Below are 21,170 nucleotides of genomic sequence, written 5' to 3' on the forward strand. Positions count from 1 at the left end.
GGCAACTGTGGATGAGCTGAGAGAAGGCGACAAGGACTCCCGTGTGTGTTGATTTGTCCCCTAAGTGTGTGAAAGCAAAGCTCCCGGCTTTTCCCTGGCCGGTCTTCCCATCACAGTGGCCCCACACGCCTTGCACAGGGATCATGTAGACGCTCTGCAGGTCGTCGCTGTGCAGATGGTGGAAGCTGGGCCTGGCCTGCAGCCTGGGCAGCGGCTACACAGCTGCCCCACCCCGCCCGGTCCCGTGCAGTGAGCACCGCTTCCCCGAGGACCGCTGCACGGGTCCGGCGTGATGGCGAAGCGATGCCCTTACTGGCCTCTGTCTCCACTGCCCGAGGCGCAGGTGTTAAGATGCCATGGCTGGGAGGGGTCCTGGGGCACTTGAACAGAGAGCAGACAGCGCTGTGGTCACAGGGGTAAGGGGGTGTTGTCGCGCTCTGTGGTGACCCAGACCATCTGAGAAGCAGCACAAACTGAGTTCTGTGTTCCAGGGCTGTGACTTCTATCCTCCGTCCCTCCCTCCAGTGTGGGGCTGAATGTTCCAGGTTTACTAAGGCCCCCATTCGGGTCTGCCCCTTCCTGTGATGTACCTTGGCCCCAAGCAGGACATACACAACCCTCTTTAGATCCCAGCTCTGAGCCCAGCAGCGGACAGGGTGGAGAGGAGTGCTTTCCCCAAAGCACACTGGTTGGTGATGCTAATCAAGGGCTTCAGTTGAACTACAGAAACTATTTCAGGAGAACCCCAAAAGGTGGGAGATTGTGCAGGAGTCATTGGTTTGGACCCAGGCCCATCCTCCACTGCAGAGAGGAATGTCTGCTTTTCTCTAAAATGCAATAAAGTATGGAGACAGGGCAACTGCTTCTGAGGACATAGATCCCCTTCCTTTCTTAAGAGAAACCAAGGCCGAATTAAATAGGTCCTGTGACTGCATTCAGTGTGGGGCCCCCACGTGGGAGGGAGGGTTTATGAAGCTCTTTCTGGGGGCCAAGCTAGTGATGGCATGTGTATTTCATGGTTACATAATCCTGTTTGCTTAAAGTGCCTACAGTAGGTTTCGTCCTTGGTCACAGTTAATAGAGAGAGCGATGTAAAACCCCACGCCCCTCACTGGTTACAAACTGTGGCTGCCTGCATGCTACCACAGCAGATGTGAGTATTCCCAAGAGACTGTGGCTGCAAAGCTGAAAACATTTACTCTCTGGCTCTTTCTAGAATGTGTGTGAGCCCCTCACTCACACTGTCCCATCCTTGGCTTAACTTTTAGGTCTGATTTCTGAGCGGGTGCAGCTTACAAATGATCTGCAGGATGGATCTGTAGAAAGACCCATTTACCCACCTGCTAATGTTCAGTCATTACTCTCACCCACTCGCCTTTTTCTCCCCATGTCACAGGAGAAATCACAGACTCAGAATTAGCAGTCAACTCAAACTGATACTTCATAAAGGGGCTAACATATGACAAAAAGGGGCCACATGCTAACCTGACTAGCTCAGGGTAGACCTGTGTGGCAGCCTTGCAAACGCAGAAACCGAAAGTAACCACATGGTGGTCTGAGATTAAAACTTTTAATTAAAAATTTTTTAATTGATTTCAGAGAGAAAGGGAGAGGGAGAGACAGAAACATGAATGGTGAGAGGGAACCACTGATTGGCTGCCTCCTGCATGCCCCCTACTGGGGATGGAACCCGCAACCTGGGCATGTGCCCTGACCCGGAATTGAAACAGTGACCTTCTGGTTCATAGGCTGAAGGTCAAATGCTGAACCACACTGGCTGGGCTGAAAGGAAAACTTTTTAAATTAAAAAGCAGTTTATGATGGGTAATCATGTTCTAGGCCGACATCTTCCCTGACAAAGGTCAATCTTCACCATAACGGAGCCTGTCTATTGTCTTTTTGCATCTACAATAACATATCATGGAATGTCAAAGGCATTTTCCTTTTTTCTGGAGCCCTCAAAGGTCAGGCTCGCTTTGTGGAGACCACAAATCCCCTCATTACAACTGAGTTACTTATTGACAGTTAACTATCCTGCAGCCACCTCAGCAAAGGCAGTACATGTCTATCATTTTACTTTTTATCCAATCCCAGTGGTCTTCTCCTCCCCTCACCCCGCTTTGCTTTCTCCTGTCTCCCTAACCTATCACCAATGGATTTCATGTAACCCACCTGTTAGGATGGAAAGAAGGCCTTTCCTTTTCTTTGCTGTAGCCTTCCAGAATTTATGAGAAGCACCTGATAATTAAATCCCAGGACGGTTAGCTCCTTTGGTTCAAACAGCCCCTCTGTTCAAACTTACAGACAAGGTAAGTGACTCTGAAGGCTTCCGACTTCCTCCCTGCTGGTTTACAACTCAGGGTAAGACACCTCCCTAGGACTTCTGCCTGGACCATCTCCTGAAGAAATAACAGACAACCCCTGCTGTCTGCGCCATTGCACCTAGCAACAGCAGCTGCCCCCAAATGCCCCTCCCTTCCCTGTCCAAGGCTGTAAAAGGAAGAGCAGTTTTGATGTTCTTTGCCCTTGGTTAGCAGTGAACTGGGCTTTCCCTCTGGGAAGTGAAGTAAACTCTCTCTCTCTCTCTCTCTCTCTCTCTCTCTCTCTCTCTCTCTCTCTCACTTACTTTCTCTCTTCTCACAGTTGAAGTCCCCCAGTCCCGGGCCCAAGAACCGTACCAGAACTTTCGTCTCCTCTTTTGATTGTAATGGACCAAACAAGGCACAAATCCGCCGCTCTCCAGAGCATGATCTCCATCCGGTGAGAATCTGCTTCCCAGCAGGTGTCGACACTTTGGCTCAAAAAAACTCATAAAAATCTCAGGTTTGAATGTGTCTTACATTAACAATATATATTTGGACATAAATTATGTGACAGTGCACGTGTCCTTTTGGTCTATTCGGAACAGGTAACGCAATAGGGCCCGTAGAGAGTAGCTCACCATTTTACAATATTTTTCTCCAGAACAAACTGTCCGTGAGGCCCCTCAGCATCGGCGGGCAAAAGGGCCAGGAACACAGGGGTCTCTGCGCCCTCCTCTGGGCTTTTGGGGGCTTCGGGTCCAGTGAGGTCGGTTCTCACCCACCCCGGGCAGCAGGCATTCAGGAGGATCTTGTCCCCTCTCCTGTGCGCACTCAGGGTCCTGGCGTGGATCCTGGACAGGACCGTGACGCCGATTTTGGTGACGCCGTAGGTGCTGTTGGGCCAGCCCTCCCTCTGGTGCACCCCGTTCCGTGCATCTTCCACGAACTTGTTCATGAGCCCCACCAGCTCCTCCTCGCTGATGGTGTCGCTTCTGAACTTCTGCTGCAGCTCGGGGCTGCAGTTTCTCAGAGCTCTGAGACCCTCCATGCTTGACACGTTCACCACTCTGCCTGAAATGCAAAGGAAGCTGTTATGGAGAAAGGCAGGCACGAGAATACGGGGGCCAAAAATGCTGAGATTCTATACCAGGAGGTTTCCATGAGCATTAGTGAAGACCGCCTCTATGATGAAGTCCAGAGACGGTCTAGAAACCTGTCATACCCAGTATATCTCAGATGATGTCAGAGAAATGGTTTTTTTAAAAAATATATTTTTATTAATTTCATAGAGGAAAGGAGAGGGAGAGATAGAAACATCAATGATGAGAGAGGATCATTGATTGGCTGCCTCCTGCATGCCCCAAACTGGGGATGGAGCCCACAACTTGGGCATTGGCCCTGACTGGGAATCGAATCATGACTTCCTGGTTCATAGGTCAACCCTCCACCAGGGAGCCAAGCTGGCTGGGCTCAATTTATCTCTTAATACTAAAGAGTTCTGCAGAAACAGTTGTATGCCAGCTAAAGGTAAAGCAGTTGTTCAAAGGAGGACACAATCTTGGTATGTCATGGCTTTACATGATGGACTGTGTGTGCCTTTCCATCTCTCCTTGGCCCACACCGGTTCCTCCAAATGGCAGGCCTACTCCCGTACTGTGTCTGTATCTGTTACATAAATTCTATACAAAGTGTGTATGCTCAGTGATCCTTCGGCTGGAACGGAGCAGGGAGATGGGGGGCGAGGCTGTGAAAATAAAGGATTATGCTTGGCCAGAGCAAGGTTTGGCCCTTTGCCCTAGTCAGCTAGGGTAATCTTTAAACCCTGGACTGTTCATCCTGATAAGACTGTGCCGTTACTTTGGGGGTTTAGGGTCAGGCTACACCATGGATGTTAACAATATGGTTATGGTGAGGCTACCTGGTATTAGGCTACCTGTACCTCTGGGGAGGGCGCTGGAGAGGAAGGTCAGCACAGAGAGCAGTGGGCCCTGTCTATGAGGCCAACCCTCAGCAGACACACCTGAAACACGGTGGGGGAGCGTCCCTGGACGGCAGTGCTCCGTGTTACTGTCACTCACAGCTGCTGTCTGCAGGTCTCCAGGACAACAGGACAGCAGGAAGCTCCCTGCCCGGGCGTCCCTGGCCCCTGGGCCCTGAGAGCTCCCCCACGGGTGACTGGCATCCCTCTCCCTTCCCTCTAACACTGCGCACTGCGGTTCTGAGTACAGTGGCTTCCCTGGGTTCTGAGTCCTCGCAGTGATTCTTGAACCTGAGGGTGGTCGTGGGGACCTCCTGAACCTGTTAAAGCCACGTGATGTTTATCTCAGATGTGTACGGCTGGTTTAGCATCTCGAAACCAATGAGTGCAACACACTGTATCAGGAGAGTACCAAGCAAGGCCGTGTGATCAGATGCAGAAGAGTTCAGGGGTCTAATGAATTGGTGGTAGGAAAGGTCACTCAGGAAGGGAGGGAGGAGGGTGAAGGGAGGATCTGGCCTGGGATCCTCAGGGGACTCCAACGGTTGTGAGGGGCACCAGCAATGACTGGCCTCTCTGAGGAGGCTTCTGAACAGAGAGCTGAAGGATAAACAAGAGCTGGTTGTGCAGAGACCCTGGGGACACAGAGCACAGACACCGAATCCCCGGCCTGTTGAGACCCCAGGGGGCAGTGCAGCCCAGCACAGAGCAGGAGCAGGAGCAGGAGCAGGAGCAGGAGCAGGGAGGGGCCTGGAGATGACACGTGGGGCGGGCAGGACTGGATGCTGCCACAAACAGGCAGCCAGGCTCCTACACTCACCTTGGGGTTTCATGAGAGGCAGCAGCTCCGTGCAGACGTCCCGGGTACAAAAAAAGTTTGTTTTCATCGTCACTTCTGCTTTAATATGAAATGGTGTGGGATCATGCCCTTTTACGAGAGAAGGAGGGTATAGTTAATAAATAGTAGCCATGTGGTAACATTCCATAGAATGACATAAAATGTGAATTCTGTGTAAAATTGGTTTCTAGTAATAGCACTGTGCAATGACCATTTCCTTGTTCCCTGATGTTCTATAGTGTTTAAGATGGTGCCATTCCCGGAGGCAGGCGAAGGGTGCTCAATGGAATCTCTGAACCTGTTGGAGACCACCCAGCCTTTTACCCTTGAAGGCGATGCCCGCGTTGTTGACCAGCACGTCCAGGCCCCCGTACTCCTTGCGCAGGAAGTCGCGCAGGGCGCGGATGCTCTGCAGGTCCTGGATGTCCAGCTGGTGGAAGCGCGGGCTCAGGCCCTCGGCCTGCAGCTGCTGCACGGCCGCCTGGCCCCGCGCCGGGTCCCGCGCCGTGAGCACCACGTCCCCCGAGAACTGGCGGCACAGGTCCCGCGCGATGGCGAAGCCGATGCCCTTGTTGGCCCCGGTTATTACCGCCACGCGGCTGCTGAACGACATGGACGAGTAAGGGGTCCGTGAAGCACTTGCGTGGAGAGCGGAGCGGGCTGTGGATGCCCAGCGGTGGCGACCAGGGCTCTCAAAGCCTCCGAGCGTCTCCAAGCGCGACTGGAGGGCGCAGAGTGCGCACGGGCTGGAACCGCTTGTCCTCCCGCCCAGCACGCAGGCGCGAGCCCCGCCCCTGAGGGCGTGGCCCCGCCCGGCCGCACCCGGCCCCGCCCGGCCCGGCCCAAGGGTGCTTGGAGTGCGAACCAGGGCCACCAGGCAGGTTTACAAATGGGCGGGCCCAAGGCCAAGGCCTTTGGCTGCTGGCGACGCCTGCCTGTCAGCAGAGAATCATTTTGATTGGTCGTCTGACTACCTTTAAACTGAACCCTTAGCCTTGGTCCTCCATGGGTTTTCCGCTGGTGTTTTAAAAAATACATCCCAAAACAAGTCTTCGGAACGGCAACTGTGGAATGAGCTGAGAGAAGGCGACAAGGACTCCCGTGTGTGTTGATTTGTCCCCTAAGTGTGTGAAAGCAAAGCTCCCGGCTTTTCCCTGGCCGGTCTTCCCATCACAGCGGCCCCACACGCCTTGCACAGGGATCATGTAGACGCTCTGCAGGTCGTCGCTGTGCAGATGGTGGAAGCTGGGCCTGGCCTGCAGCCTGGGCAGCGGCTACACAGCTGCCCCACCCCGCCCGGTCCCGTGCAGTGAGCACCGCTTCCCCGAGGACCGCTGCACGGGTCCGGCGTGATGGCGAAGCGGATGCCCTTACTGGCCTCTGTCTCCACTGCCCGAGGCGCAGGTGTTAAGATGCCATGGCTGGGAGGGGTCCTGGGGCACTTGAACAGAGAGAGACAGCGCTGTGGGTCACAGAGGTGAGGGGGTGTTGTCGCGCTCTGTGGTGACCCAGACCATCTGAGAAGCAGCACAAACTGAGTTCTGTGTTCCAGGGCTGTGACTTCTATCCTCCGTCCCTCCCTCCAGTGTGGGGCTGAATGTTCCAGGTTTACTAAGGCCCCCATTCGGGTCTGCCCCTTCCTGTGATGTACCTTGGCCCCAAGCAGGACATACACAACCCTCTTTAGATCCCAGCTCTGAGCCCAGCAGCGGACAGGGTGGAGAGGAGTGCTTTCCCCAAAGCACACTGGTTGGTAATGCTAATCTAGGGCTTCAGTTGAACTAAAGAAACTATTTCAGGAGAACCCCAAAAGGTGGGAGATTGTGCAGGAGTCATTGGTTTGGACCCAGGCCCATCCTCCACTGCAGAGAGGAATGTCTGCTTTTCTCTAAAATGCAATAAAGTATGGAGACAGGGCAACTGCTTCTGAGGACATAGATCCCCTTCCTTTCTTAAGAGAAACCAAGGCCGAATTAAATAGGTCCTGTGACTGCATTCAGTGTGGGGCCCCCACGTGGGAGGGAGGGTTTATGAAGCTCTTTCTGGGGGCCAAGCTAGTGATGGCATGTGTATTTCATGGTTACATAATCCTGTTTGCTTAAAGTGCCTACAGTAGGTTTCGTCCTTGGTCACAGTTAATAGAGAGAGCGATGTAAAACCCCACGCCCCTCACTGGTTAGAAACTCTGGCTGCCTGCATGCTACCACAGCAGATCAGAGTATTCCCAAGAGACTGTGACTGCAAAGCTGAAAACATTTACTCTCTGGCTCTTTCTAGAATGTGTGTGAGCCCCTCAGTCACACTGTCCCATCCTTGGCTTAACTTTTAGGTCTCATTTCTGAGCGGGTGCAGCTTACAAATGATCTGCAGGATGGATCTGTAGAAAGACCCATTTACCCACATGCTAATGTTCAGTCATTACTCTCACCCACTCGCCTTTTTCTCCCCGTGTCACAGGAGAAATCACAGACTCAGAATTAGCAGTCAACTCAAACTGATACTTCATAAAGGGGCTAACATATGACCAGAAGGGGCCACATGACAACCTGACTAGCTCAGGGTAGACCTGTGTGGCAGCCTTGCAAACGCAGAAACCAAAAGTAACCACATGGTGGTCTGAGATTAAAACTTTTAATTAAAAGTTTTTTAATTGATTTCAGAGAGGAAGGGAGAGGGAGAGACAGAAACATCAATGATGAGAGGGAACCATTGATTGGCTGCCTCCTGCATGCCCCCTACTGGGGACGGAACCCGCAACCTGGGCATGTGCCCTAACCCGGAATTGAAATAGTGACCTTCTGGTTCATAGGCTGAAGGTCAAATGCTGAACCACACTAAATGGGCTGAAATGAAAACTTTTTATTTTTATTTTTTTTAAGTATATTTTTTTGATATTTTACAGAGAGAAAGGGAGAGGGATAGACAGCTAGAAACATCGATGAGAGGGAAACATCGATCAGCTGCCCCCTGCACACCTCCCACTGGGGATGTGCCCGCAACCAAGGTACATGCCCTTGACCGGAATCAAACCCGGGACCCTTCAGTCTGCAGGCCGACGACGCTCTATCCACTGAGCCAAACCGGTTTCGGCTGAAATGAAAACTTTTTAAATTAAAAAGGAGTTTATGATGGGTAATCATGTTCAAGGCCAGTGGTCGGCAAACTCATTAGTCAACAGAGCCAAATATCAAGAATACAACGATTGAAATTTCTTTTGAGAGCCAAATTTTTTAAACTTAAACTTCTTCTAATGCCACTTCTTCAAAATAGACTCACCCAGGCCGTGGTATTTTGTGGAAAAGCCACACTCAAGGGGCCAAAGAGCCACATGTGGCTTGTGAGCTTCAGTTTGCCAACCACTGTTCTAGGCTGACATCTTCCCTGACAAAGGTCAATCTTCACCATAACGGAGCCTGTCTATTGTCTTCTTGCATCTACAGTAACATATCATTGGAATGTCAAAGGCATTTTCCTTTTTTCTGGAGCCCTCAAAGGTCAGGCTCGCTTTGTGGAGACCACAATCCCCTCATTACAATTGAGTTACTTATTGACAGTTAACTATCCTGCAGCCACCTCAGCAAAGGCAGTACGTGTCTATCATTTTACTTTTTATCCAATCCCAGTGGTCTCCTTCCCCTCCCCTCACCCCCCTTAGCTTTCTCCTGCCTCCCTAACCTATCACCAATGGATTTCATGTAACCCACCTGTTAGGATGGAAAGAAGGCCTTTCCTTTTCTTTGCTGTAGCCTTCCAGAATTTATGAGAAGCACCTGATAATTAAATCCCAGGATGTTAGCTCCTTTGGTTCCAACAGCCCCTCTGTTCGAACTTACAGACAAGGTAAGTGACTCTGAAGGCTTCCGATTTCCTCCCTGCTGGTTTACAACTCAGGCTAAGACACCGCCCTAGGACTTCTGCCTGGACCATCTCCCGAAGAAATAACAGACAACCCCTGCTGTCTGCGCCATTGCACCTAGCAACAGCAGCTGTCCCCAAATGCCCCTCCCTTCCCTGTCCAAGGCTGTAAAAGGAAGAGCAGTTTTGTTGTTCTTTGCCCTTGGTTAGCAATGAACTGGGCTTTCCCTCTGGGAAGTGACGTAATCTCTCTCTCTCTCTCTCTCTCTCTTTCTCTTCTCACAGATGTGAATTCTTTTCACAGTGCAAGTCACCCAGTCCCGGACCCACGAACCCATGCAGCACTTTCGTCTCCTCTTTTGATTGTAATGGACCAAACAAGGCACAAATCCGCCGCTCTCCAGAGCAAGATCTCCATCCGGTGAGATTCTGCTTCCCAGCAGGTGTCGACGCTTTGGCTCAAAAAAATTCATAAAAATCTCAGGTTTGAATGTGTCTTACACTAACAATATATATTTGGACATAAATTATGTGACAGTGCACGTGTCCTTTTGATCTATTCGGAACAGGTAACGCAATAGGGCCATAGAGAGTAGCTCACCATTTTACAACATTTTTATTCTGAACAAACTGTCCGTGAGGCCCCTCAGCATCGGCGGGCAAAAGGGCCAGGAACACAGGGGTCTCTGCGCCCTCCTCTGGGCTTTTGGGGGCTTCGGGTCCAGTCATGTCGGTTCTCACCCACCCCGGGCAGCAGGCATTCAGGAGGATCTTGTCCCCCCTCCTGTGCGCACTCAGGGTCCTGGCGTGGATCCTGGACAGGACCGTGACGCCGATTTTGGTGACGCCGTAGGTGCTGTTGGGCCAGCCCTCCCTCTGGTGCACCCCGTTCCGTGCATCTTCCACGAACTTGTTCATGAGCCCCACCAGCTCCTCCTCGCTGATGGTGTCACTTCTGAACTTCTGCTGCAGCTCGGGGCTGCAGTTTCTCAGAGCTCTGAGACACTCCGTGCTCGACACGTTCACCACTCTGCCTGAAATGCAAAGAAAGTTGTTATGGAGAAAGGCAGGCATGAGAATACGGGGGCCAAAAATGCTGAGATTCTAGACCAGCAGGTTTCCATGAGCATTAGTGAAGTCTGCCTCTATGATGAAGTCCAGAGACGGTCTAGAAACCTGTCATACCCAGTATACCTCAGATGATGTCAGGGAAATGGTTTTCTTTAAAAAATATATTTTTATTGATTTCAAAGAGGAAAGGAGAGGGAGAGATAGAAACATCAATGATGAGAGAGGATCACTGATTGGCTGCCTCCTGCATGCCCCAAACTGGGGATGGAGCCCACAACTTGGGCATTGGCCCTGACTGGGAATCGAATCATGACTTCCTGGTTCATAGGTCAACCCTCCACCAGGGAGCCAAGCTGGCTGGGCTCAATTTATCTCTTAATATTAAAGAGTTCTGCAGAAACAGTTGTATGCCAGCTAACGGTAAAGCAGTTGTTCAAAGGAGGACACAATCTTGGTATGTCATGGCTTTACAGGATGGACTGTGTGTGCCTTTCCATCTCTCCGTAGCCCACACCGGTTCCTCCAAATGGCAGGCTTACTCCCGTACTGTGTCTGTATCTGTTACATAAATTCTATACAAAGTGTGTATGCTCAGTGGTCCTTCGGCTGGAACGGAGCAGGGAGATGGGGGGCGAGGCTGTGAAAATAAAGGATTATGCTTGGCCAGAGCAAGGTTTGGCCCTTTGCCCTAGTCAGCTAGGGTAATCTTTAAACTGTTGGACTGTTCATCCTGATAAGACTGTGCCGTTACTTTGGGGGTTTAGGGTCAGGCTACACCATGGATGTTAACAATATGGTTATGGTGAGGCTACCTGGTATTAGGCTACCTGTACCTCTGGGGAGGGCGCTGGAGAGGAAGGTCAGCCCAGAGAGCAGTGGGCCCTGTCTATGAGGCCAACCCTCAGCAGACACACCTGAAAAACGGCGGGGGAGCGTCCCTGGACGGCAGTGCTCCGCGTTACTGTCACTCACAGCTGCTGTCTGCAGGACTCCAGGACAACAGGACAGCAGGAAGCTCCCTGCCCGGGCTTCCCTGGCCCCTGGGCCCTGAGAGCTCCCCCACGGTTGACTGGCATCCCTCTCCCTTCCCTCTAACACTGCGCACTACGGTTCTGAGTACAGTGGCTTCCCTGGGTTCTGAGTCCTCGCCGTGATTCTTGAACCTGAGGGTGGTTGTGGGGACCTCCCGATCCTGTTAAAGCCACGTGATGTTTATCTCAGATGTGTACGGTTGGTTTAGCATCTCCAAACCAATGAGTGCAACACACTGTATCAGGAGAGTACCAAGAAAGGCCGTGTGATCAGATGCAGAAGAGTTCAGAGGCCTAATGAATTGGTGGTAGGAAAGGTCACTCAGGAAGGGAGGGAGGAGGGTGAAGAGAGGATCTGGCCTGGGATCCTCAGGGGACTCCAACGGTTGTGAGGGGCATGAGCAATGAATGACTGGCATCTCTGAGGAGGTTTCTGAACAAAGAGCTGAAGGATAAACAAGAGCTGGTTGTGCAGAGACCCCGGGGACACGGAGCATAGACACTGAGTCCTGGGCGTGCTGAGACCCCAGGGGGCAGTGCAGCCCAGCCCAGAGCAGGAGCAGGAGCAGGAGCAGGGAGGGGCCTGGAGATGATAGTGGGGCGGGCAGCACTGGATGCTGCCACAAACAGGCAGCCAGGCTCCTACACTCACCTTGGGGTTTCATGAGAGGCAGCAGCTCCGTGCAGACGTCCCGGGTACCAAAAAAGTTTGTTTTCATCGTCACTTCTGCTTTAATATGAAACGGTGTGGGATCATTCACTTTCAGGAGAGAAGGAGGTATAGTTAGTAAATAGTAGCCATGTGGTAACATTCCACAGAATGACATAAAATGTGAACTTTGTGTAAAATTGGCGCCCATGCAATGACCGTTTCCTTGTTCCCGGATGTTCCCTAGTGTGTGAGATGGTGCCATTCCCGGAGGCTGGTGAAGGGTGCACGATGGGATCTCTGAACCGGTTTGTGCAGTGTTCTTGTTTATTGAAAAATCCATTCCACATTCACCCCCTTGCCCTCAAGGCTAAACCGGGAGAAACTGTGACAGCCTAGAAAAGACTCCCAGGCATCTGAGCCAAGAACACAAAGATGCTTTGGCCACAAAGCCCTTCAGCTTCTCTTCCACTATGATCTAGTGGCCCCCCTGCCCCCTGCCCCCTCCCTCTCCTACTTCCCTCGGGAGCCATCCTGCACCCCATACGTGCCAGGAGCCCCATTGTACCGATACCCCGACATACCAGCCACCTTGGCTGGAGGTGCTGGGCTGACCCCCCGCTGCGACCACCCAGCCTTTTACCCTTGAAGCCGATGCCCGCGTTGTTGACCAGCACGTCCAGGCCCCTGTACTCCTTGCGCAGGAAGTCGCGCAGGGCGCGGATGCTCTGCAGGTCCTGGATGTCCAGCTGGTGGAAGCGCGGGCTCAGGCCCTCGGCCTGCAGCTGCTGCACGGCCGCCTGGCCCCGCGCCGGGTCCCGCGCCGTGAGCACCACGTCCCCCGAGAACTGGCGGCACAGGGCCCGCACGATGGCGAAGCCGATGCCCTTGTTGGCCCCGGTCATGAGCGCCACGCGGCTGCAGGACGACATGGCCGGGCAGGTGGCTCGTGAAGCACTTGCGTGGAGAGCAGAGCGGTCTGGGGATGCCCAGCGGTGGCGACCAGGGCTCCCGCGAGGCTCCGAGCATCAGCGCATGTGCTGGACTGGGCGCCAAGGCGCCTCTTGCCCAGTGCGCAGGCGCGCAGTCCCCGCCTCCTCTGGGCGTGGCCCAGGGACCCGCCCACGGGTGTTTGTTACCTAAACAAGGGCCACCTGTAGGTTTACAGCTGGGCTGGCCCAGGTCTGAGGCCACTGTCTGCTGGCTGAGCCTGCTTGTCAACAGAAAATCATTTTGATTGGCTGGGTGGCTACCTTTAAACTCAGTGGTGGGCAAACTCCTTAGTCAACAGAGCCAAATATCAACAGTACAACGATTGAAATGTCTTTTGAGAGCCAAATTTTTTAAACTTCTTCTAACGCCATTTCTTCAAAATAGACTCGCCCACGCCGTGGTATTTTGTGGAAGAGCCACACTCAAGGGGCCAAAGAGCCGCATGGGGCTCGCGAGCCGAGGTTTGCTGACCACTGTTTAAACTGAACCCTTATCCTTGGTTCTCCAAGGGTTTTTCCTGCGATTCCCCTAACGAGGCTTTCACAGTTGCGACTGAAGAAATGGAACATTTGTACAGATTGCCCTCCATCCTGGCCCCCTAGCCCCCCGTCCCCCCGGATTTTTTAAAATATATTTTTATTGCAATCAGAGTAGAAGGCAGAGAGAGAGAGAGAGAGAGAGAGAGAGAGAGAGAAACATCAATGATGATTGGTTGTCTCATGCACGCCCCCCACTGGGGATGGAGCCCACAACCTGGGCATGGTCCTTGACTGGAATTGAACCTGGGACCCTTCAGTCCGCAGGTTCTGCCCACTGAGCCAAATCAGCTAGGGCTCCCCCTGCCGCCATATTTTAAAAAATATAACTTGAAAACGGAAGTCTTTGGAACTGGAACTGTGGAATAAGCTGTGTGAACATGACAAGCGCTCACGTGTGTGTTGATTTGTCCCCTAAGTGTGTGAAAGCAAAGCTCCCGGTTTATCCCTGGCTGGTTGTCATATGACAGTGGGCAACTATTCATGTGACTCATGCCAGGCTTACCACCCCCCTAGACCAGCGATTTTCAACCATTGTGCCACGGTTGAAGACATTTTAAAACATGCAATGCCTACTTATTCAGGGGCACTGACCTCTTTTCCCTTAGGTTGTCAAGGTAAAAAAGACAACAGCCTACATACAAGCATGTCACACTCAAAGGCTACCACGGGCCAAATAAACAAGGTTTAAGTTTATAAGGGCCACAAAAAAGCCCAAAAGCTTCAATTTTCATAGCAACGTAGGTTTATTTCAATAGAGACATACTGAATACAAAGGGCTGACATAAATGAGTAATTGTTAATGAGTATTTGTTGTGTGCCGCATGCGGCCCGTGGGCCAAAAGCTTGACATGCTTAGCCTACACAACAAGAGCTGACACGTGTTGGTGAATCAAAATTATGCTATTTTTTTTGTCAGATCGGAAAAAAAATACATATATTTTTGGTGTGTCGCAGAATTTTAGTAAATTAGTTTGTGTCCATGAAATGAAAAAAGTTGAAAATCGGTGCCCTAGCCCTAGCCAGTTTGGCGCAGTGGCTAGCGCATCAGACTGCAGAATGAAGGGTCCCAGGTTCTATTCTGGTCAAAGGCACATACCAGGGTTGTGGGCTCAGTCCCCAGTGCGGGGGGGGGGGGGGGAGTGTACAGGGTGCAGCCAATCGATTCTCTCTCATCATTGATGTTTCTATCTCTCTCTCCCTCTCCCTTCCTCTCTGAAATCAATAAAAATATATATTTAAAAAATCGGGGCCTTAGTCACTTGCAAGGTCATTTAGTTACCTGTATCCAGATGCTCCAGTGCAGAGGTACCAGGTAGCTTTGTAGCCTTTCTCATACTCAGAATAACTTGTCAGGATGCATCCTCAGAAAGTGGATCCTCAGGAAGTTCATAAATTAGTTGTGATGGGAAATGAACTTTCTTCCTATTTAGTACTCACACCAGAGGAGATAGGGGAGTATAAAGCCCAGTTTCATCTCTGTGCTGTCCCTTATGGAAGCTACGGAGCCACAGGTGGCCATTTAAATGTTATTTTAATCACAATGATACGATTTAAATTCCGTTCTTCAGTTGCACTAGCCACATGTCCAGTGCTCAGTAGGCACATGTGTTAGTGGCCGCTGTATGGGACAGTGCAGACATGATGGTATCAACACAGCAGCAAGTTTGGCGGGAAAGCAAGCTTTAGGCAGAATCCAATTATACTGCAGTTTCAAAGTAGGTTTGGCAAAAAACCAAAACTAATGATCACGGAAAGACCTTTACTTTTTTTGAGTGAAACTTTCATGGTGATAATTGCAGGTTCATTCCCACCCCCCCCCCCCCCCCCGCTCCGCCCCACCGCCGTTTTCCTCAGTGGTAACATTTAGGAAAACTGTAGTACAGCCCGGCCAGGCATCTCAGTGGTTAGAGCACCCTCCCCATACACCAAGTTGTGGGTTCGATCCTCCCTTAGGGCACATACCAGACTCAACCAATGAATGCATCAGTAAGTGGAATAACAAATGGATGTCTCTATCTCTCTCTCTCTCTCAAGTCAATAAATAAATAAAAATTAAAAGAACTTACAGTACAATGTCACAATCAGAATATTGACACTCATGCAATCCACCCACCAATCATATTCAAATGTCCTCAGTTTTACTTGTACTTGTGAATGTGTTTGGAGCTATGCAACTTTATCACTTCTGTAGGTTTGTATATCCACTACTATTGTTAAGATATAAAACATTTCCATCAGCATAAACATCTCTCCTATTGCTCTTTTTTTAACCAAACATACTATCTCTTGCCCACGACCCCCAACCCTATCTCTTAGGAACCACTAATCTCATCTCCATTTCCAAAATTTCACTGTTTCAAAATGTTACATAGATGGAGTCATATGGTATGTATTTAGGATTTTTATTTTCATTGAGGATGACTTAAGAGCTTTGTTTTGGATTTTCTCCCTTGCCGGGGTTCTTTTCCCAGCCTTACAAAGGGTTCAACATTCTGGAGAAAGGGGCTGCGCGTAGATAATTAAAGAGTCCGGAGAAGAAAGATAATTTTGAAAGGCATTGGGGGGTCAGAGGATCTTCAGCTGAAGGAACTAAAGACTACTTCCTTGTCTAGGACCCTGTGCTTTTTTATAAACACAATTTGTCCTAAGGCAAGGCGGAAATATACACTTCAAAGGGTAAGGTATCAAAGGGTAGGGTACAGAAGCATTGTCAGTTTGGGGAATAGCCTACAGCTGTTCAGGTGTTTGGACAACAGGAGGCAGTAAAATGCCCTGAGCTGTCTGGCAGCAGACAATCCTATTCAGGTTTGGGGGAAGTGCGGTTTAGCCGTTTCCAACAGGTAAACTACATATGCGGCTCACCCTTGTTGAGCTGCCCAAGCCCCATCAACCTTTTGATGGAACTCTTGTAATTATTACATGCTGGAATTGGTTCCCGGCACTCCCTTATCCAAATACTAGTGGCCTGGTGCATGGATTTGTGCACACTGAAAGGAAATTAATTAGAAGAAATATTTTAATATGAATGTCAATAAAAACAACCAAATTCAGGATCGACAATGACAGATCAAAACACACACGTGCGATTGGAGCCAGTGAGAGCTTTATATGTATCGAGTATGTGCCAGTCAATGTTTATTTTTAAATTGCCAGTGTGCACCATATGTACCACCTGATGGGCTGGTTGGTCGGATAGTTGTATGAACGTATGGTCGGTCACTTAGCCTTTTATATGTATATAGACTAGAGGCCCAGTGCACCAATTCATGCACTGGTGGGGTCTGGTGGCCCGGCCCCAATCAGCGGATTGGGCCCTGGCCTGTTGGGAGGAGGAGATGGTGGGAGGTTGGCTGGCTGGCCCACCCCAATTGGGGCTTGATCAGGGACAGGCCGGCTGTGGGGAGGGGCTGTGAGTGATTGGCCGCTAGGCCCCACTCCCAAATGGGGTAGGGGGGGCAATCAGGGGTCACTGGCTGTGGGGTCACTGGCTGTGGGAGGGACTGTGGGAGGTTGGCCAGCCAGCCCCATCCCCAATTGGTGTGTGTGGGGCTGATTGGGGGAGGAACTGGTTGGGGAAGGGGCTGTGGGCCGATAGGGGTGGTGGGGGCTGATCGGGGGCCAGTAGCCTGGGGGAGGGGCCATGGGTGGTTGGCCAGCTGGCCCTTTCCCTGATCAGAGTGGGGGGGGCAATCAGGGGAGGAGCTGGCTGGGGGGAGGGGCCTCGGGCTGATCCAGGTGGTGGAGGACCATCAGAGCGGGGGTCGGTGGGCCCCTGATCAGGGTGGGAGGGCCAATCTGGGGTGGAGCCAGGCAGGGGGAGGGGTTGCAGCAGATTGTCCAGCTGGCCCCACCCCCTATTGGGATGGGTGCTTGGCTGTCCGCCCACCCTTCATCAGGGTGGGAGAAGCTGATCAGGGGTGTGGCCAGATGGGGGGAGGGGCTGGGGAGGTTGGCAGGCCGGCCCACCCCCCATTGGGCTGGTTTGCTGGCCACAGTGGGCGTCATAGCGACCTGTCATTCCCGTCGTTATGGCGTTCTGGTTGCTGGCTTTTTATATAGATAGATAGGCTTGGTCTGTCACTTGCTGGACTCTTTCTACACCACCCTTTACTCTCTTGTATAGCTGGGGTGAGCCAGTGTTAGAAGGAAGGGGATGGGTTAAATTTACTAAGAGGGCCACTCAGCGATAGCACATGGTGTGTAGGGAACTTTGGTGAGGGGCCTGCTGTTTCAAAAGGCCTATTCTAAGAGGGCATGAATCATGGTTTTCAGCCTGATTTGCTTATCATTTTGGTACTGGTAGCAACACAAGAACTGACAGGTCAGTAGGGCAGGATCCTCCAGAAAATACAATATATAAAACATCACGTAGTAACGAGAATTTAGCATATGATGTAAGTGGCATTAACAATTAATGGGGGAAAGGAAGAATTATTCCAAAAATGGTACTGGGATAATGACTGGCAAGAAAAAACAAACACCAATTAATTTCCTAAAGAGAGAGAAAGTGTTTTCTCACTTTCTAAAGCATTGTTTTATTTATAACACCATAAAACAAGAATGAGAAAACGCAAGTAAAATGTATATTTTTCAATTTGGGAAAAGAACTTTGTAAGTCTGGAGCAGGAGGACTCACAAAGGGAAGTACTGATTGACTGGACTATGGGAACCTTTTTGAAAATGTACTTTGAAAAGCATGCTAATGTAAAGCCAGTGAATTAAGCTCTATTTGGATGATTTTGTATCTTTTTTTTTGCTCTGTCAAATTTGTGTCTTGGTCCGGGTGGCATGTTTGAGCCCCTCCCACTCCCCATACACGGCACCTTGTCTGGGTTTGAACATCCTTGATTTCTGTTATTACTGCTGTTGGCCAATTGGCGACCCTTAAGCTGTGAGAGTCAAATCTGAGGTCATCCTGGCTGCTATATGGAAAAAGAATTTTATCACATCACATCTGTTAACTTGTGGAATAAACTCCCATCTTCACTATCCCACCTGTGCACGAATTTGTGCACCGGGCCTCTAGTTGTTACATAAGTTACTACGCTCTCAAGGTCTTCCCTTGCCCAGGCTTACTGACCCTCACAAAACTCAGCTTGATCCTGGCTTTGCTTCTTACCCTGCTTGTTTAGGGTGGCCAGTAAGTCTTCCTACAGGGTACAGCATGGACTTTGAGTCGGGGAATCAATGTGTGGCTGAGCTGTTTAGTAGATAAGTAACTACAAACAATTGACTTGATTCTGTCAAAGATAAAACTGGATACTGAAGGGGTAAGGCAGATTTGAACCAGTAATAGACTATTGCAATAGGGAAGAGGGTCCAGCATGAACTGAACTCAACGGGGCATTTTAAAGGGAGAGTGAGGGAGCGGGGTGGGGGACCAGAGGGACTTGAGTCAGGGAAGTGAAACATTCCTATCAATGTAAACGCTGATTAGGGCAGTTGTGTGGAAGGCAGGGGCTCTGTCCTTTCTGATAATTACATTTCAAAGCAATGGCTTTCAGGTCCTTGAGAAAGACACTCCTGAGCTGTAGGAGATACATAATATCACCCGCGCACTGAAGGAGGATTCTCACAGTGTAAGCCTTTTTAGTCAATGCTCTAAGGAAGCTTGGTAAAGGGCCAGCCATCAAGTGTTACCTAGAACAAAAAGTAAATTCTGCTGGCCGCCTTGAGCCCCTTAAGGGGAGCAAGGTCATTCTGGGGAAGCAGCCTGGAGATGTTAGAAACAATGTTAGTGTTTAAGTCTTTAATGTGGGAGGGGTGGAGTCCATGAAATCACTCTTGCTGAGTCTGAAGATTGTGTACCTGAAGGTTGATGACGCGTGGCGATGAAGGCTCAGAAGAGCTTGGCTAGAGTTTGGTCAAGGAAAATGGGAGGATACGTTATCTTCCTTCCCCATAAAAAACAAAAACAAAAACCAAAATGTTTTGTTTGCTCCTTTCTTCCTGTTTGGAATGTATTGTGTGAGAGTGTGATGACTGAAGCTGTAGCAACTGTCTTGAGACCAGGAGGAAGCAAACCAGAAGGTCAATAGCCAACTCCCTAAGAAGGGTATTATGTGGAAAACTAGAAAAAGCATTGATTTTTGATGACATCACTGACTCTTGGGTCTAAATCTGGGACCATCAATTCCCAGCCCCTCCCTCCTATCCTTTTCAGCAAACTTTAAATTTTAGAATAGATTTATTGAAAAGTTGGAAATGTAGTGTTAACATTGTAAATCAGCAAGCTAAAACAGAAGACGCCTTCATCAATAAGCCCAATTAATTTGGAGTCTTTTATTATGCTGGCAGGCTCAGAGGAATATTGCTTCTCAAATTCTGGGCCCCAACATGGAGGAAGTCTTCCCTTTTTATACTTTTCCTAGTCCTTTGTCTCCCAAATTTGGAATGAGACTTCCGGGCCTTCTGAGAAAGAAGCCCTGTGTGCTGGGAAGGGGCCATGAGACCATGTCTCAAGGCCTGGCCTGGTGCCAGCACTGACAACTCTGTCTGGGGCATGGTTTATGGCCTCTCTGGAATGGGAGTAGTTTTATTTTCCCTATTATTTAAGCAAGCAAGCGTTTACAGAAGCCAAAATAGCAGGGTTAAAATTGCAAATATTAGTTTTTACACAAGATGGAGGTTACTATGCTTCAGTAGTACAGAGAATGCTAATATATCCCTTATCAAATTTCCCCAACTATTAACCATCTTACTATGATGGCTCACTTGTCACAAGTAAGAAACTACCATTGGAACAGTAGTAATAACTGAGCTCCATGCTTTATTTGAATTTTACTAGTTCCCCCCTAATGCCCTTTTTCTATTTCTGGATTCCCTACAGAGTACCACATTACATTATCTGTCTTGTCACCTTAGTTTCCTCTGGTTTATGACAGATTCTCAGTTTCCTGGTGTTTCGTGACCTTTGACACAGTTTACGAGTACTGCTCAGGTGTTTTGGCGTTTGTCTGATGTTCTTCTCAAGGAAGAACTCGGTTGTAGGATTTGGGGGAGGAAGACCACAGGGGTGAAGTGCCCTCCCTATACCCTGGCATGCTATCACCATAATTCATTACTGACCATGTTAACCCTCAGCACCTGGCCAGGCATGGCTTGCCAGGTTTCTGCACTGCACACTTACTTTTCCCCACTTTCCATACTGCATTGTACACTTAGAAGCAAGTCACTAAGCCTATCTCACAATTCCGGGGGCGATGGGGGGGCAGAAATTGAGCTCCATCTCCGCACAGGGAGGAGTATTTACTTAAAAGATATGGACTTCTCCTGCGAGGCTGATCCTGGGAGAACTAGGCCAGGGAGGGTGAAATGGGGCGGGCACGCGGGGTGGGGCGGGACTTGCTGAGCAAAGGGGCGGGGCGGGGCACGCGGGGCGGGGCTAGCCGAGCAAAGGGGCGGGGCGGGACTAGCTGAGCAAAGGGGCGGGGCAGGGCTAGCCGGGCAAAGGGGCGGGGCGGGGCTAGCCGAGCAAAGGGGCGGGGCGGGACTAGCCGGGCAAAGGGGCGGGGCAGGGCTAGCCGGGCAAAGGGGCGGGGCGGGACTAGCCGAGCAAAGGGGCGGGACGGGACTAGCCGAGCAAAGGGGCGGAGCGGGGCACGCGGGGTGGGGCGGGCACGCGGGGTGGGGCGGGACTAGCTGAGCAAAGGGGCGGGGCAGGGCTAGCCGGGCAAAGGGGCGGGACGGGACTAGCCGAGCAAAGGGGCGGAGCGGGGCACAAGAGGCGGGGCGAGGCACGCAGGGGCGGGGCGCGTCGGGGAATCGGGGGCGGCGGGAAGTTCTGGCTGCCTGGGCTCGCTGTTCCGGCGTCGAGGCGGAGACGGAGACGGAGACAGAGGCGGAGCAAAAGGGGGGTTGGATGCCGGCCCTGAGGGTCAGGCCTGGGACGTGCGTAGGAAGTCCCTCCCCTC

At 50.9% G+C, this 21,170-nt stretch overlaps 2 protein-coding genes across 2 annotated transcripts; both read right to left on the bottom strand.

The window, feature by feature from the left end:
- Positions 1 to 1,557: 1,557 nt before the first annotated feature.
- Positions 1,558 to 6,020, bottom strand: LOC308240893 (carbonyl reductase [NADPH] 1-like). The gene is made up of 3 exons (XM_080654359.1): positions 5,444 to 6,020; positions 5,102 to 5,209; positions 1,558 to 3,374 (listed from the first exon to the last, which is right to left on the bottom strand). Exons 1-3 carry the CDS (start codon positions 5,730 to 5,732, stop codon positions 2,938 to 2,940), a joined length of 834 nt encoding a protein of 277 aa, XP_080510485.1. The 5' UTR covers positions 5,733 to 6,020; the 3' UTR covers positions 1,558 to 2,937.
- A 3,524-nt stretch (positions 6,021 to 9,544) lies between these two features.
- Positions 9,545 to 12,657, bottom strand: LOC308242154 (carbonyl reductase [NADPH] 1-like; the record flags this gene model as incomplete). Its single annotated transcript, XM_080656026.1, has 3 exons — positions 9,545 to 10,008; positions 11,729 to 11,836; positions 12,369 to 12,657. The coding sequence occupies 3 exons, from the start codon at positions 12,655 to 12,657 to the stop codon at positions 9,572 to 9,574; spliced, it is 834 nt and encodes a 277-aa protein (XP_080512152.1). The 3' UTR covers positions 9,545 to 9,571.
- Positions 12,658 to 21,170: the final 8,513 nt, after the last annotated feature.

Source organism: Plecotus auritus (assembly GCF_963455305.1).
Source record: "Plecotus auritus genome assembly, chromosome: 2".
In the NCBI taxonomy this organism is placed as follows: Eukaryota; Metazoa; Chordata; class Mammalia; order Chiroptera; family Vespertilionidae; genus Plecotus; species Plecotus auritus.

Coding starts and splice junctions, on each gene's coding strand:
- LOC308240893 (XM_080654359.1), bottom strand. CDS start 5,732: ATGTCGTTCAGCAGCCGCGTGGCGGTAATAACCGGGGCCAACAAGGGC. Junction 5,210..5,443: donor CGCGGGCATCGCCTTCAAGG/GTAAAAGGCTGG, acceptor CTCTCGTAAAAG/GGCATGATCCCACACCATTT. Junction 3,375..5,101: donor GCCTCTCATGAAACCCCAAG/GTGAGTGTAGGA, acceptor TTTGCATTTCAG/GCAGAGTGGTGAACGTGTCA.